This window comes from Motacilla alba, chromosome 17 (assembly GCF_015832195.1).
Source record: "Motacilla alba alba isolate MOTALB_02 chromosome 17, Motacilla_alba_V1.0_pri, whole genome shotgun sequence".
In the NCBI taxonomy this organism is placed as follows: domain Eukaryota; kingdom Metazoa; phylum Chordata; class Aves; order Passeriformes; family Motacillidae; genus Motacilla; species Motacilla alba.
In genome coordinates this window covers 6,706,640-6,723,059 of record NC_052032.1, presented here as the reverse complement: position 1 = coordinate 6,723,059, position 16,420 = coordinate 6,706,640, and the positions used below count along the sequence as shown (strand labels likewise).

The window sequence follows — 16,420 nt, the reverse complement described above, 5'->3', positions numbered from 1 at the left end:
CTTGCACTGGCAGCCCTGAACTGATTCAAGCTGCATCATTCCAACCAACACAGCACAGACTGGAAACAGGACTCACAAGGCCTCACTCCCATTCTGCACCAGGCTGAAGAAATGGAGCTCACCCCATCTCGTGCCTGTCTGGGGAAAGCAGGCACATGCCAGCTCTGTTTATCATACTCACCACCTTCTTGTCCTGCTGGCTTTCCATTCAGCTGTGCCCATGACTTTGGTCCACCTGGCACTGAATTTGTACTCTGAAAACAAAACAAAGCAAAAAGAAACCCCAACACGGATCAGTTAAGATTCATGACTGTCTCTCATTTGCTGGCTGGCACCTGCTATGGTTCAGGCCTGCAGATCACCCAGATACCACAGATCTCCACAGCTTCAGGCTGGACTACAGTCAGCTGTTTCCCACTCCAGTAAGCTACAATGCTACAGTAAAAATCCTCTGCTCTGCTCTAATGTCTCCCCTGCCCATTTTCACCACCTATTTCCTCAACTTGTACTCTCATCAAGCTTTCCTTTTGTTCTGCTGCATTTTCCCAAATGGTCTCTTTAATCTTCCAGATTTGTTCCATGCTACACCTCAGCTTGAAGGCTACCCTACTTTCTCGTGCATTAACCACTCTTCTCCTCTTCAAAACATAACTTCTGTCCTGATTTCCCTGAAGCTCAAGGGCTGAGAATTTTCTTTTTAAACCAGACGTGTGAAATCTACAACACATAGGGGGTCAGGTCCTTGCATTCTCTGGGACACCTGCTTAGTTGCCAGTAGCTTTTTCAGGTCCTAACACTGGCTACTTTTCCCACATGACCAGATCTCTTCCCATCAAGTCCCATCAGGCTGGGAGCAAGAACTGGATCTGGTGTCACCAAGCAACGACTGAATTACAACCAAAGCAGAATAGTTTAGAAGTGCTAACCAGCCATCCCACATTCCAGCCATTTTTTTCCCAGACTGCAACTAGACTTACTGCACACATTTGAGAAATATAGCTCTGTGTATTTTACTTCTGTAACTGCAGCACAACGCTGCTGGTGCACAGCAGCTTGGACTCAAGAGAGTCCCTTCCACAATAACTGATTATACAGGAGCTTTTTCTTAAGCACAAGGCAACACAGGCAATTTAAAGTCCTCAAGCTGCCTGGGGACAGGGGAAGTGGGGTGGCAGTCAGAGACTGCTGGCACCTACCTCCTGACTGATTGACTGTGTCGGCTTCTGTAAATTGGAGACAGATTTCTGCAAACCCTGCTGCGGCAGCGACTCCTGCAGCTGTGCAGCCGTCGCACTGGAACTGAGCAGAGACAGCAGAGGTGAGACCAAAGGGGAGGAAGGCAGGAAAACAACTCCTGGCGATATGACAGCTGCTAAAAGATCGAGCCACAACACTGCCTCTACACTGGCACAGACAACAGAGAACTGAACCCTGTAAGGTCTGACACCGGGCACAGCAGTGCACAACCACTGCTGCCTGCCTGGCAAAACTCAAAGATTCACTCTACCCACCTCTTTTGGTCTGGCTGATCCTGCTTGTTTGCCCATCCTGTACCGTCCTTGGGTACTATAATGATGTTGGGGTCGTTTCCTTTGTTCTCAGACTTCAAGCTAGGCAAATTTGCAGGAGGTGGCATGCGCCGGGCAGCAGCAACTTTCCCAAGACTCTGTAAGCCATGTCTAGGAATAACTGGTGAGAAAAGAACAGTGGCAGGTCAGAGGGCTGTATCCTGCTAGATAAGTAACCTTAATTAGGAAGCTGTGGCTGGGCACAGCCCCAGCAGAAGTGCTGCTGCTATGTCAACACACAGGTTTTTCCCACAGGACCACAGATGCAGCCGTCTGTTGTAGCAGCTGGCAAACAGCTCCACAGTGGGAGGGAGAAAAATCATTCTCCTCAACAAAGTGCTCACAGAACCTTTTAGAAGGATTTACACAGGTAGCTCTTTCATTTCACCAAGGAGAAGCAGAACCACCTTTTTACAGCTTGGGGAAATGGCCACCCAAGTCCACCTTTTAGCAGACAAACTGGTCACCTAACCCAGGAATCCTGAGATCTCCATTTTCCAGCTCTATCCACCAGACCACATTTGTTAAGAAAGTATTTTATTTTTTGTTTTCTATTCTCACACCTAATCCAGAGCCAGTCCAGGCAAGGTCTTTTTTTTTTTTAACCCATTATCTACTTTTGGTCATATTTCCACTGCAAAACCATCTCAGGCTCTTTCCCTGTGGCCTTCAGTCCTTGACTCTCACTTCATACAAGGTCTGACCAGCTTAAGGCACTTCAGTGAGGTCAGGTGCCCTGCCCTGGCACAGCCTAAGGCCCTGGTAAGGCCTCCACTCAAGTTTGCCACTTGCCCACTCTGCAGAAGGCTAAATGAAAGGGCCAAGAGCCCCCATTTGTCCTGTGTAACTCCTCTATGTCTCCACAATAAAAGAGCCATGGAGATTTTCCTCTAGATCTTAATGAAACACAGGCTTTGACACCTGCACCAACAGTGCGTCAACAACATGAACGAGCTCTGCAACAACACTGCTGGAAGACATCAAAAGGAGCTTTCTGGAGGTGTTTCTTACCTGTAGTTCTGATAGCTTCTATTGACTTTCCTTTATACTTATCAAACAGGCTGAGAGTCGAGTACTTGCTTTTCCCATCCTTTCCCTTGGTTATTTGCCCCAAACGATCGGACATTGCGATGAAATGTCATCTAGTAAGGAAATTTCTCTGCGCCGCTCCCGATCTGCCTTTAATGGAAGAGAAGCAGGAAAACCCATCAAATGGATTCTTCAGCCACGGACAAGCAAAACAGAGCACACTCAACAGCAAGAACTGAACACACAAGTGAGCACACACACCAAGATACAAGTTTTAACTTCCTCCTCTTTAGTCACAAGAAGCTTTTGGGCTTTAAAAGCCACAAACTGAATGAAAAGAACTGCAAGAACACACTTCTCATGGCATCTTTTTTCTGCCACTCCAGTGCTGAAAGAAGTAAGATTCTTTAAGAATGAGAACACAGGGGGGTCAACTAGTCCTTGCTTTAAAAGAGTAAGGCTGACAATAAACAGCTAAACACAGATTCCTAAACATAAATGCCAGAAAAGCACTGTATCTTTGTATCTTATACCACACTGGAATTTATCATTGCATTTCCCCTGAAGCATTGGGTTTGTAGTGTTTAGATTGTAGTTCCACACTGGCCACAGTTATACCAGCAATTAATGCTTTGAGAGCATCACTGGAAGACAACAGAAGTATTTCTCCAAATTCCCTTTTCTCATTGGCTGGCCATGAAAGAGAGTTATGGAGTCAGAAAAAGCCTGCTCAACTGTACCAGATTCAGATTCTTGAGCCTGTGAGTTCAGCTGTTCTACTATGAATTCTCCAAACACATTACCAAAAAGTTATATTCCTCTGTTGCTGGCATCTTGAACATAATTTTTAGCTTGAAATATACTTTCCGTAATGGATGTGGTTTGTTAATTTTTCAATCTGATCTTTGCTGGCACAACATGCTGTGAGTAACACCCATCATGCAGGCAGTCTCCTTACTTTGGCTTTTTGGCTCTTGGAGCCTGGGATAAAGCTGAAATATGTAGAGCTCACACTGTACATTAACTCTTATGTCAAAAAAGACACTTTGCTTACTTTCAATGGACGTAGCTTACATTTTTTTTAAAAGCATCATTCTGTTCTAAATTTTCTCAAATCTAGGAGCTTCATCTAACCTTTTCTCACATAATTTAGATTTCCAGATTTCTTGTTGTAAAGCCTTTACTTCAAGCCCAAAACTGCTGGCAGTTTCATTTCACCATCTGTTAGGGTAAAATGAAACCATTCTAGGGTTTCAACTCTGTGTTGGGAGTAACAAAACACTATATACATGTGTGTGTGTGTGTGTGTGTGTATATATATACAGGCACATACACACATCTCTGATCTTCCCACACCTCACACTTTCTGAAACTCACCCAGCTGAAAGCCTTTTCCAACAGAGACAGAAATCACTCTTTCTGAAAGAAACTGTATCTGACCAAAGGCTATAATTCCCATCAGCAATGCCTTATCAAATACGATTTGCAGGTAAGAGGATTAGTCCATCACACATTATGTACAAATTAAAGCACACACTGTGAACATGCTGGAACTGGGAACGCAGTGCCAACTGCAACTGGCCCAGTAAAGCCCATCTGAAGGCTGCTGCTGGGGCAGGTGTCTGACCAACAAGCCTGGCACTACACAGCATTTGTTCTTGCACTGCAGGATTTAAACCATGTCTATCAGGAGCAAGAAGCCATGGACTGTGCTGGGCAGTCAGGGAAAAAAAAAAAGTGTTTTCTGTCACTCAAAAACAGCATCCATAGGATGCTCAGGAAAAACACCCGGGTCCCCAAGAAGCCCCTCACAGCATTTCTGCTGGACCTCCACACGGGGCTGCAGCATGAAGGCTTTGTGGAGGCAACAGGGCTGGCTGGCAGTCTTGAGGCACCTCTTCCTGCAGAGTAGCAAACAGATCTTTGGCTCCAGTCTGGTTCATCTTTGCTCAGATGGTCACTACGTGCCAAAGAAAACAACAGCTCCTCCCTCACTTGCCCATTTGCACTGTATTTTATTAGTAGGACAGACATAAAAGAGAGGGAGAAAACACAGTGATTAGCATACACTTGGCAGGAAAGCACAAGTTGGACTGAGAACAATGAGCTTTTTGAAGGGGCAGAGCTGTGGGGAGCCCCAGAGCAGAACAAAGAGCAGAGGGTGCTGTGCTGGCAAGAGCACAACCACCTGCTTTTACAGGTATATTGAGCCTTGCAGAGGGAACCTGGCTCAGGGCCTATCCACACCATGTCAACCCTGTACCAACCTCACAAGAAAAGCAGTAAAATCTACTCTGAACTTTAGAAAGCATAAACCAGACAAAATTAGAAGGTGTTTAAAAATAACCCAACAACAACAAACCACCTACCCAGATCAGATTCAGGAGTTATCTGGTTAACAGAAAAGCCATGAGTTCCTAAAAGTCAGTGTGCAAACAGCACACAGTGCAATGCTGCCAAAGAGAAACCCTGACAACAGTTATGTAACCGGGTCTCAGTTGCCTCTTGATTACATCTTCTATCATTAAAAGGATTCGGGAAGAATAAACAACCACTGCACAACAGAGAAGCTGGGGACATGTCGGGATAAAGCCCCTTGTCAAACTTCCTGGGACAGACAAAACTGCTGTCTGGATAAATGAAATTCACTTTCAACTCCTTCATGCTCCGAAGACATGAAACACAGCTTTGTTTGTGTGTTATGTGCGTGCTCCAAAGGGGAAAAGGAGACCACGGAGAGGTGAAGCAACTTCCATAGTCACTGTGCAAAGAGACTGCAGCAGCACTGAGCTGGGTCAGAGCTGTTGGACTGGCAGGACCTTGCTGCCTGTCCCTCCTGCAGATCCCAGCTACTCCAAGGGTGTTATCAGCCAGGGAGATCACTCAGCACCCAGTTCACCCACAGCACTTCAAAGAGGCCACAGAGCCTCCCAAGACTGGCACAGCACTGCACTATCTTCCCATCACACAGTTAAGCAGGGAATCCAAGAAGGGACCATAAAGACCTTCTAGTCTTGAAGAGCAAAGCTATTTCTGATAAAAATCGTGGATCATTTAGAACTCAACTGGCAGCCTGCATGCTCATTATTCGCAGAGCTGGAACTAGAAGGCACGTGTTGATGCTGACAAGTGAAAACTGACAGCCTCGGCAGAGCCTCTGACCTGTGCTCAGGGCTCCGGTGCCCAACAGCTGACCCTGAAGAAAGCAATATCCCCTGTTACAGAGAAATTGTAAAAAATCAATCACCAGCATTTCTGCAAGGTTTCTCTCTGGGTTTATTGAGGTCTGTGGGGGAAGGCTTGCTATCAGTTTCAGCATGGAGGGTAGCTCTTCTCATTCTCCTGCTATATCCAGGGACAGCACCAGAAAGCAAAACACTGAGTGTCTGAGCAATCACAAAATACTGCAGTATGACCAGTTCCATTGGAGATCCCAGGGTACAAATAACTGCACTGAAGCACTTAGGCAGAGAGCTCCAGTGTCCAGGCATAGTCATGTCCACATCATACTACCCTGGATCCAATTTTTTGGGTATTGACCCTGTCTAACTGCCTTTAAAGGGGTAAATTCTAATCCAGAAAGCAACAGTAAAATTATAACATCTTTAAGACATTAGACTTACAAGCATGCAAATCTTGGAGCTACAGCCTGTCCTGCAAAAAAACGTGAAAACCATGAGTTACTGGCACTGGTAAGAACTGGAAACCCCCGAGCTGAAAACACAGCCAAACTGAGGGACTCCTGACAAACAGGATTGTCTGCAAAGCTCTCTGCAAATCTATGTATGCAGGAGGCTGGGCTGCTGGTGTTTTATTCACAAGACTTCAATGGAGCTCGAGTATCTGGAAGTCAGCCAGCCTTAGCTGAGCAGGGCAAACAGATTTATGAAAGGTAACACACATACTAGAAGGAATCATTTCAGCTACTCACACACTACTGAGCTCTACACCGAGCACAGTCCTGACTACTGCAGATCTTCACTCCTTGCTCACTTCACAGCAGCAAGGAAGCACCAGTCAACAACACAAAAAGCAACAGAATGGAGATTAACAGGGAAAAGGTTTTTCCTCACAAGAAGAATAATTTCTGACCTGATTTTACACAAATTGTTCAAAAACTCACAGGTTGGAAAAGCTAAACAGTACTTTCAGAAGAGAAGTGTCTGGAGTTAGGTTAAACTGAAATACATTGTGGTTCCTAATGCTACCAGCAGTGTGAAACATTTTAAAAAACACAGTATAGTTTTAGAGGAGATTAATGATGTTCACTCTTCTTTAAATACACACACGGGTCAATTTTAATTGTACTTCCATAGCTGAACATTTATCTGTCAACACAGAGATACCACTACCTCTGGAACATGTCCCACCAAGAACCACCTATTTGTGAAACACTCACCACCTGCCTCGGCAATGAAAGACACCACTGGCTGCCCTTGGGAGGGCTTTGGTGAGACACTGTCATCACCTGCCCAGGACTTGCTGTCAGATGCACTTCTATCCTGAAGAAGCCCTGTTTGGGCCATGCAGGGATCATGAGCCAAGCAAGGAAGGGACCACATGAGCACTCAGTTCCCAGCAGAGATTGCTCAGTAAGGCAGGGAGCAACAGGAGAATATCAGCATCCAAGTACAAAGACAATGGGATCAATGCAGAAGAGCTGTGCAGAAGGCAGAGGCTGTAGCAAGAGTCTAAGGCACAAAAAAACCTCTCGCTCTCATTCTACTGCATCACTTCCAGAGGGAGATGCCAAGATTTGCTGGTACACCTGAAAAAGGCCCTGCCAAGATCTGGATGTAACACCAAACACAGTGCCAGAAAACTGCACCAAATCCTGCCAGACAGGGAGAAGCAAGTCAGGAGTCTGCAGTGCAGAGAAGAGATAACACACCTCCATCGCTGAGCTCCTGATTCACAAGAGGGACCCTCCTTGCTTAGATCAACAGGCATATTTGGTGGTATCAGTTCTTTTAATCCTGCACAATTCCAGCTTCTCTCCATCTCCCAGGAACCTTGGCTCAGGGAATGGGAGACCAGGATAGTATCTGCCATGATTTGTTGCAGAGGTATGCTGTTAGCCAAGCAATACTGCTGGAAGCTGCCTGCCAGAGGACTTCCCTGCTGTCCAGCCCCATCCTCAGAACTCGAAGTCAAGCCTCCCAGGATTTGAAACATGGAGCAGGACTATGAAGAGGAGAGGCAGAGTCTTCTGGACAGTAGATCTATTATTAACTCCACATTGTGGAGCTCTACAGACAGTGGTAAAACCTGACAACAGGGAAGGGAGACAGAAAGGACATGTCCTGTCTGATGACCTGACCTCATTTTCTCAGTTCTGCCTTCACCAAGCTCACCTGCTGCCCCCTCTTCTGAATGTACCAACAGGTTGGGAATCACAACTACTGTCTGTAACTCACTGCACATTCTAGAGACAACAGGTCTTTGCAATGTCAGGTTTGGCCTTAAAATACAGAAGCTTCACCTCTCTGCTAAACAGCTTTTCCAGTGCTGAGAAGGCAGGCAAGGCCAAAGGCAGCCAGAGAGGCTGGAATTGTAACTTACTGTAAAACAGATAAAGCAGACTGGAGTCTGGAGAATAGCTCAATTGTATTTACACAAAAACATTAATGAGTTCTGTGGTCCTTTCTGTGAGGGCTGGACAGACAATACCACACCCTGGAAAGGAGCCCTGACCTCCAGTAATTGAGGATGCAGACAAAGAAATAGTTCATCCTGAGTATGCAAGACTATGGCACAGAGCAAAAAAAACCCAGTCAGAAGACTGGTCCACAGCCCACAGAAAGTACTTATGAGATCCTGTGCTCATGAAACTCCCCCTCTTTTTCAAGCAACAGAAAACCCAAGGTGTGCAGATAATAATTTCCTTGAAAGGAGTGTCTGTTTACAACAGCCCACCAAAGAAACAGCCAGTTTCACCCATCTGCCCCACCGTGCTGTAGAGAAGGAACTGACCCACTGGTGCCAGCTTGCCAGGACAGTATAACTCTATCTCCAACCCAAGAGGAAGTGCTGCAGGGCTTTCATAACCTGCAGGGAAGCAGGAAGGTGTCTCAAGTGGAACAACCTGGAAGCACCAGCTACCAACATTACACTCCTTACCCTCTCATCCAGGCCCAGAAGACGTTAAAGGAGACAAGGCTCAGCACAAACTGAAGTAGAAGAGCCTACTTCTTTGCTGTTACATATTTCAGAGGCAAAACCCAGGGAGGACAAACAGCTCAGTTTAACAAGGATCACCTGTGGCCTCAACAGATCCAGATCCCAACCTCTCTGGTACAAGAGGCAAGGAAAGAAACCTCGTGATCTCCAGGAGCTGCCTGCCCAACAAGGCTCACATTCAAGTGCAAACCTGTACCCTTAAGAGTTGTACTTTCACTCTGGCTCCCCTACCACCAAGGGTCAGAGTTGAAACACATGTCCCCAGCCTCCAACACAGATTCTGCCTTCCACTCTGCCCTGCTGAGATTCCTCTGGGATCTCAGTGTCCAGGGGGAACACACAGACACAGCATCCTATTCCCTCAACACCAAAACAGGGAGGCTGATCACAAGCAAGCAATTTAAATCCAAATACCAAAGAAATACCTGGCATAATGCTCTGTTGGCAAAACTTGTTGAGAAAGCTCCTGGTAACATTCAGCTGAATTGTAAGGTAAATTGAGCATTTAAGTATCTGAGCAACAATAAGAGACTGTGAGTAGCTGGTGGGGATCTCCTGATGGCTAACAGGACTGGCACTATCAGTCCAAGTCAGAGAACAGCTTACTCAACTAAGACAGCAAGAAGTCCCAGAACTCAGGTGCCTGCTTCAGCCACTCAAACCTGCGTGCCAAGACCTCCAGAGAAAATGTCAAACGAGGAGGAAATGCACTGCAGCAGCACCTGCCACGTCCAGAACACTCCCTCCCAGTGGAAAAGACTGTCCAGTGGCACAGAAAGTGCACCAATCCTGCCTACTGTTCCTGAGGAGCCCACAAGGGCAGGACGCACCCACACAAGCACAAACTGTTCTCAGGCACTGCACAACACCTCAGGTCTGACAGGTGGAAGCAAAGACTCTTCCCTCACTAAAAACAAACACCACTGCATGTAAAGGTTATGAAAGTCCCTTAGTTCTGATACTTCTGCCTACACAGACTTTTAAAAGTCAGCACAGCCATGACACCCATATAACCAGGTGAGACATAGCAAGAGCAGCGTAGGTGAAATACCTGTGCTGCAAGTAGCTTATCTTGGAGAGCACTACCCATCCAAGGCCACCACTGGCCACTGGAGAATGCTTCTCTGTCAAGCATTTCACAATTCCTTCACCAGGTCCCAAGCTCAGCAACTTACTCCATCATTCAGCAGTGAACATAAATTTTATTGCAACCAAGCAGAGAGAAAAGCAGAGATGTCACAGCTCCGAGAGATGAAATCAGAGCAAAGCTGGCAGTCCTTTGGGTTAACAGTCCTTTTTTTCAGGAACAGAAACAGCTCTTTCCACACAAATGCCATCAGCTGTTGAGTAAGCTGCTCTGTTTTCTCTGCAGTCTCAGGAAGGATCACACTGGAATGGGGATGTGGATGTTTACCCTGTTCCTGATGAGCCTCACAACAAAATCTGGACTTTGGCAACACCTCTCCACTCTCTCAGGTTGTCTGCTGACTTCAGGGCCTCAGCTCTCACTCAGGTTATGCACAGTTTTTTTTTTATGAAGAGAGAAAACCCAATGCTATTGATCAGCAGGCAGCAAATGTCAATCCCTCGCTGCACAAGCAAGGGAGAGGTTCCTTTACACCCCTGCTGAGCAGATCCCTCCGGCCTTGCTCCTCCCCAAGGCACTGCTGGGAGCTCCCCTGGCAGGTCCATGCTGCAGGGTACAAAGCTGCCCTGGCAAGAGCTGAACAGCTCTTTCCCTATCAGATTTCTCCCAATTCCCACAGCCATCAAGACTGATGCAGCTGGTTCAAGCCATTAATAAGATGACAAGCAGTCCGGACAAGCCTGCAGTTCATAAACACTGCAGAGGCTGAAGCTTCCAAGGAAGTCTTCCTCCAGGTTCCCCAATCTGATCAGCACAAAGGCAATGCAGCATTGCACAGCAATTCTCCTTACAGGAAGCCTATTCATGGGAGCCATTTGCACAAATGAGTGCCAAGGATGTTAAGAAAAACGTGATGGGAAAGGGACACAGGTACAAAGTGGTAAGAAAGCACCTTATATGTGCTGTGATTCAGTACTCTGAAGAAAGAAGCTTCTTTAGGTTTTCCAGAGAGCCAAGCAACTCGGACTCTGCCCAGGACATCTGGACTACTCCGAGCCAGACAGGAAGTGAAAACATTTCACAGATGCTTTCATTTACATAGATATTTGCAGTGCATAACTGACAAGGTGTGTAAGCGTCATCACTTCTATTTTCCAGATAGGAAAACTACACCGCAGAACTCTGCAGCTATGCTAAGTGGCAGAGCAAGAAATAGAGCCTTCATCTCCCACTTTCTGGGGCTGAAAAGCACCCTCTGAATCACACTGCCTGCCTGACGCTGTGGGGCCAGCAGCAGCATGAAGCCCTGCTCCAGATAAGTTCTGGGAGGAGCAGGTCCTTGCATGCTGGGATGGGGAATGCTGCGAACACCTCCTGAACTAACAACCCCATACACTGCTTTCACTGCAATAGGATCACAGGCACCATTAGAGGCAACACTTAGCTCAGATGCAGAACACTAACACTCAAGATCACATGAATCTGGTTCTGAATGACGGTTCTTGAAGCTTGGTTTATTTCAATAAAAGATAACACCATAGTTATTATTGTAGTCAAAGAAGGAGCATCTCTTGAGCATGTCCCTACTCCCCTGCCTGCCTCACAGCCCACTCCCAACTCTGAACAAGATCACTCGAGGCTTTTGTGCAGCCTCTCAGCCCACATACAGGTAGGAAGAGCTGAAGAACTCACCCCGCAGCAGAACTCTTCCAAAAAAATCACTATATTCCCACACAGTAAGTGCCTGGGGGAGGGAGAGTCCCAGTGCAAGCTCTTCAAATCTGTCTCTATTCACTCCTTGGAGCACCATCACTACAATTCCCATCTAAACCTCTCAATGGCTACCTGGGAAGGATTCCTCCACCAAACCTCTTCAGTAAGGGTGTCAGCTGCGCAAATACTCGGTCGTTTACTCCTCTTAAGTGCTACCCACCCGAAATCCGAAGGCTATTGAGGGTGCTCCCAACAGCTAATTGAAGCCTGGCAGATATCTGAGATACCACAGCCCAACAGAGTGGGCCTCTTGGCCAGACCCAGGAGGGTTGTTAGCAAGTCCTCGCTTTCTTCCCTGTTATTTTTCCCGTATTTCTTCACACTTCAGCCTGGCTCAGCTGCCCATTTCAAACCTGGTCATTATCTCTTCCCTTTCACCCAAGGTATGACTTGTCATCAGTCCCCCACAAATTAATACCTGCAGTCTCCTAAAGATGGAACAGTGAGCTCACCCCCCACTTCCACCCCTTCTCACCCCTCCCAGCCCACAAACACTCTCCTGAAAATTTAAGTGTTGGAATCAAACCACAGACATTGTATTTTGGCTGTAAGTTAAATAACCCCCTGCAGAGCCGCATATACACCTTTTAACACCTTCTGTCCCCACATACCCCACAGCCCGGCAGCACAAGCAGCTTCACAACCAACAGTGCCACAAGCAATTATAGAACAACACAAGGCTACTAAAGCAGCCTCCAGTCCACTTGGGTTATTGTCCAAATGCTCACAGATAAAAAAAAAAAAAAAATCAGGATTTAACAGCTATACAGATCAGTATCTGAACAGCTTTGCTCTGAAATAAACAGCTCCTAAGCTCCAACTGCTCTGTTACTTTTGCACAAGAAGTACACGTGCATGCAGGGAACATCCTGAATTCTAGTACAACTTACTAATAGAACATGAGCCCAATAAATGTTTCTGTGAGGCTGAATATAATGCAATGTCCTGCTTTAGCCCTATTTTGTCCTTCTGGGGGAAGGAAAAACTCTTTAACCAACCCAGATGTGTGCAAAACCCACCCTCAGAGGCGGTAACAAAGTCACTAAATTTCAGAAGTTAGAAAGGGCTATTCTGTGATGCAGAGAGCTGCAGCTCCCCAGCCTTTACCTGTTCTCTGCGCTCTCACCTCATTGTCTGGTACCTGACAGAACCACCGTTCTGTTTCTTCTGCTCCAAGTGAGAAATTAGTGATAAGGAGCTCTGAAATTATCAACCAATTAGGAGAATGAGTCAGTGACACAGGAAAAACAAAACCCACTTAACAAGGCAGGATCAGCTTAAGAGCAAAGTCTGATACTGAGACAACAGCTCAGTGCCAAGTTGCAGAAGAAATGAGGAATCTAGTAAAAAGAAACAGGGAACCAGAGAGGTCCAGCCCTTGGAATAAACCCTCTCCTAAAGTAACCATCCCCTATCACTAAGTTTCTCCTGCTCATACTGCTTTTATCCCTCCAACATGGAAATACACAATTTTAAGTGGAAACACCACAAGAGCAAAATCTCTTTGTAGACTACCATCATAAAAGAAAAAAAAAACAAACAAAAACCAAAAAGTTTACTATTATTTTCAATTATTATTTTCAACAGCACTTAAACCTAGCCCGGCTTGCTCTTAAATACTTTCAATTACTCAGGTAAGCACAATGAAGGCCTTGAGCAAGAAGCACTCTTGAACAGGCAGGTAACTGTGACCTGGATCACCTCACACCTGAGCGCAGCTCAGGGTCCTCGTTCTCCTCAGCCACACCTCAGGTGTGACCCCAGCAGGAGGAGGCCACACACGGGCCCTGAGCGCTGTCTGTCCTGTGCCATCACCCAGGCAGTCACACAAACACAGCCCCTAATGCCACCACTGCCTTTAGGAGGTTGTTCAAATAAATTCGCCTTTGAAGTCAGGCTTTACACAAAGCTTTATTAAAAGGTTTTATTAAGATGTCACTATAAAGTGAAATAACTTTAATACAAAATATTTAGCGCTATTACTCACTGAAACAAAAATACTTTTAAAGCCTGTATGTCCCTTCCAGCATCTTTGTGGACTATTTACTCACTTTTCCAGTTTCAGCCAGCTGGCTGAGCTGCCCTTTTAAGATCTCATGCACACACAGAAAAAAGAAAAAAAAGCTCAGAGTGCATCCAAAAAATGCACTGTAAGACCAAAGAAAAAAATCTCCGAATTTAGAAAAAACAAGGCAGCAAGGCACTATATAATGACAAATTTGGAAACCCATACCAAACACGTGGTTTAATTTATCTTTATTTTTTTAAGAAAGGTATCTGTAAAATAATGTAAGAATTTGTTTTCTTAACAGTGAAAACTGCTGAAAGCATCCTCAAATGTGTGATACCTAGTTTACTCAACCATGCAGAAAGGCATATCAGACTAATAAATAAAAAAAGGAATCCACTTGTACTCAAGGCACTCAACAAATTAAGCACAAACTCAAAACACAACTAACAGCAGATGTACTCACACCGGCTTGTAAAACCAACAAAGCAGCAACTCCAAACAGTACCTGCAATTTTTCTGAGTATTATTTTTATCTGAACTTTTAAATTTTAACAAGAAAAATATTATGGATTGTTTACTGTAACCCCAAAGTATTCTGCTAACTAGAAGAAACTTCTTAAGCCAGAGACCAAAAAGAAACAGCATCACCCATGATGAGCCCACAAAGATCTCATGGACCACAGACGAGCTCCTGATAAAACCTGGGCTCATTTACAATGCTTCACTGGGAGTGAAAAATGCATATAAGTATTTCTTATATTCAGTCAGAAATCAGCCTGAAAACATCATTTTCCATCCTCTCTTTAAATTCCACTTTCACAATATGGCCTTACCATCTCTTCCAGGTGACTTTACTCCCTGTCTCTGGCTCAGTGCACTAGTTTTTGGAACACTGGGGTTTCACTATCTCAGTGACCACTGAGCATGGAAAAGGCAAGCACAAAAATAATGTCCTGGCCAGTTTATATCCGAGAAACCTACTCATCAGGAGTTGATTCTCCAGACTTGGGCTCTCCAAGACACGGACCAGCTATTTATCCATCATGGAAGAGCCCATTCCAGTGGAGGTGTCAAGTGAACCTGTAAGACAAGGCTTAACAAAACCAGAACTTCCACGATAAACCTGGATTCAGTGCTAGAAGGGGTGGGATGCCTTCCCCCCTAGGAGATGATGCAGACACTGCAATGTGCTTCCACTTTATACCTGTTCTTAAAAAGAAACAAAACTACTAAATCCCTAAACGTTTATGTTTACTATACCTTATCACCCCAAACACCAGTAACATCAATATATGAACGTTTATACGATGAGTAAATACTCAATGTGTATCTCACCATTTGCACACCCAGAAGATAGAAACCAAACAAAATAACTTTCCTAATAAACCCCACAAATTCCAGCTCATTCAAACCCCTTACGGCAGCTTTAAATTTGGAGATATGGGGGTTTTTTGTAGAGAAAAAACCCTCTAAATTCACAACCAACACGACTAAAATCACCCCCCCCCCGGAGAAAATGCTCAGCACGTGTCCCAGGACCCGCATTAGGGTTTCCCCAGCTTGCAGCACAGCTGCTCCCACACAGAAATTAGAAACTCCTTCTTAAAAAAAAAAAAAAAAAAAAAAAAAGCCCTAAAACATCTTTCCAAACCTACCAAACGAGCTCGCCCAGAGCACAAACTCCATCCTCGCTCCCCCCCGCCCCAGCCGCATTTCGGCCTCAGCGGCCCTTTTGTAGCTCCCGCACAATAACAAACCGGCCGAGCCTTCTGGATGCCACCCCCCCTTGTTTTGCTGAGACGCACACACACACACACGGCGCGACAAAAATATCTTTGTGTCACACTCCAGACGACGAAAAAAAAAAAAAAAACAACCTGCCTTTGCGGCGGGGAGCCCCCCGGCCCGGCTGCAGCCTCCGGGGAGCGCAGCGCGGCGGGGGCGGCTCGGCCCGGGGGCCGGAGCCCGGACAAGGGGCCCCGAGCCCGGGCGGCCCCGCCAGCGCCACCGGGGATGGGCCCGGCCAGGCCCCGCGGCGGCCCCGTCCCCGCAGGGAGAAGGGGGGCGGTCCGCACAATAAACACCGGCGGCTACAGCAGCGAGAAACCGGGGCGAGTCTCCCCCCAACCCGCCCGGGGGACCCGCCCGAGCGGGGAGGCCGCGGGGTGCCGCAGCCGCTGGCTCCGGCTCCATTTTAGCGCTGCCTCGTCCCACCTTCCCTCTCCCTCCCCTTCCTCCTCCCCCCCGGCCCCACTCACCGCCCCGAATATCCGCGGCCGCCGCCGCCGCCGGCCCCCGATACCCACCTGTGGTGGTGGCGGGGAGCCGGGGGTGCCTGCGGAGCCGGGTGCGGAGGGACGATGGGCGCGGGGCGCGGCGGATGGCGGCGGATTGCGCGGGGCGGCGGCGGCGGCTGCGGCCGATCCGGGCACTCGCTGCCTCCTCCTCCTCCCCCTCCTCCCGTGCCGGCCCGGCCCCGCCGCGCAGCGCCACCTGCAGGGCGCCGCCGGCAGCGCGGGGGCGGCGCTGAGGGGCAGCTCCCTCAGGGGGACGAGGAGCGGCCGGAGAGGGTCCTGCGGGGGCACCCCGGATTTGGGGCTGGAGCCGCTCTCTGATGAGGAGACACTGCGGGAGCTGGGCCGGGTCAGTCTGGAGAAGGGAAGGCTGAGAGGGGATCTCAGCAATCCATGTCGATATCTCCCCGACGTGTCCGTGGATGGTGCCAAGCTCTCTTACAGTAGTGACAGGATGAGGAGCAATGGCCTCTAAACT

The 16,420-nt window shown here is 47.2% G+C and overlaps 1 protein-coding gene across 7 annotated transcripts in view; it reads right to left on the bottom strand.

Annotated features, from left to right (window-relative positions):
* PRRC2B (proline rich coiled-coil 2B) overlaps positions 1–16,093 on the bottom strand; it is a 46,617-nt gene extending 30,524 nt beyond the window's left edge. For 5 of the 7 annotated variants that reach the window (XR_005259264.1, XR_005259263.1, XM_038156071.1 and 2 more), the window contains exons 1-5: positions 15,907–16,091; positions 2,580–2,747; positions 1,512–1,689; positions 1,197–1,299; positions 182–254 (exon numbers count right to left, since the gene is read on the bottom strand). Coding sequence is in view for 5 of the 7 variants with exons in the window: in XM_038156071.1 (XP_038011999.1) it covers positions 182–254; positions 1,197–1,299; positions 1,512–1,689; positions 2,580–2,694 (469 nt within the window). In the remaining 2 variants the exon portion in view is untranslated. Of the gene's footprint in view, positions 1–181; positions 255–1,196; positions 1,300–1,511; positions 1,690–2,579; positions 2,748–15,906 lie in introns of all 7 variants that reach the window. The other 2 variants (XM_038156073.1, XM_038156072.1) reach the window with 2 other exon arrangements.
* Positions 16,094–16,420: the final 327 nt, after the last annotated feature.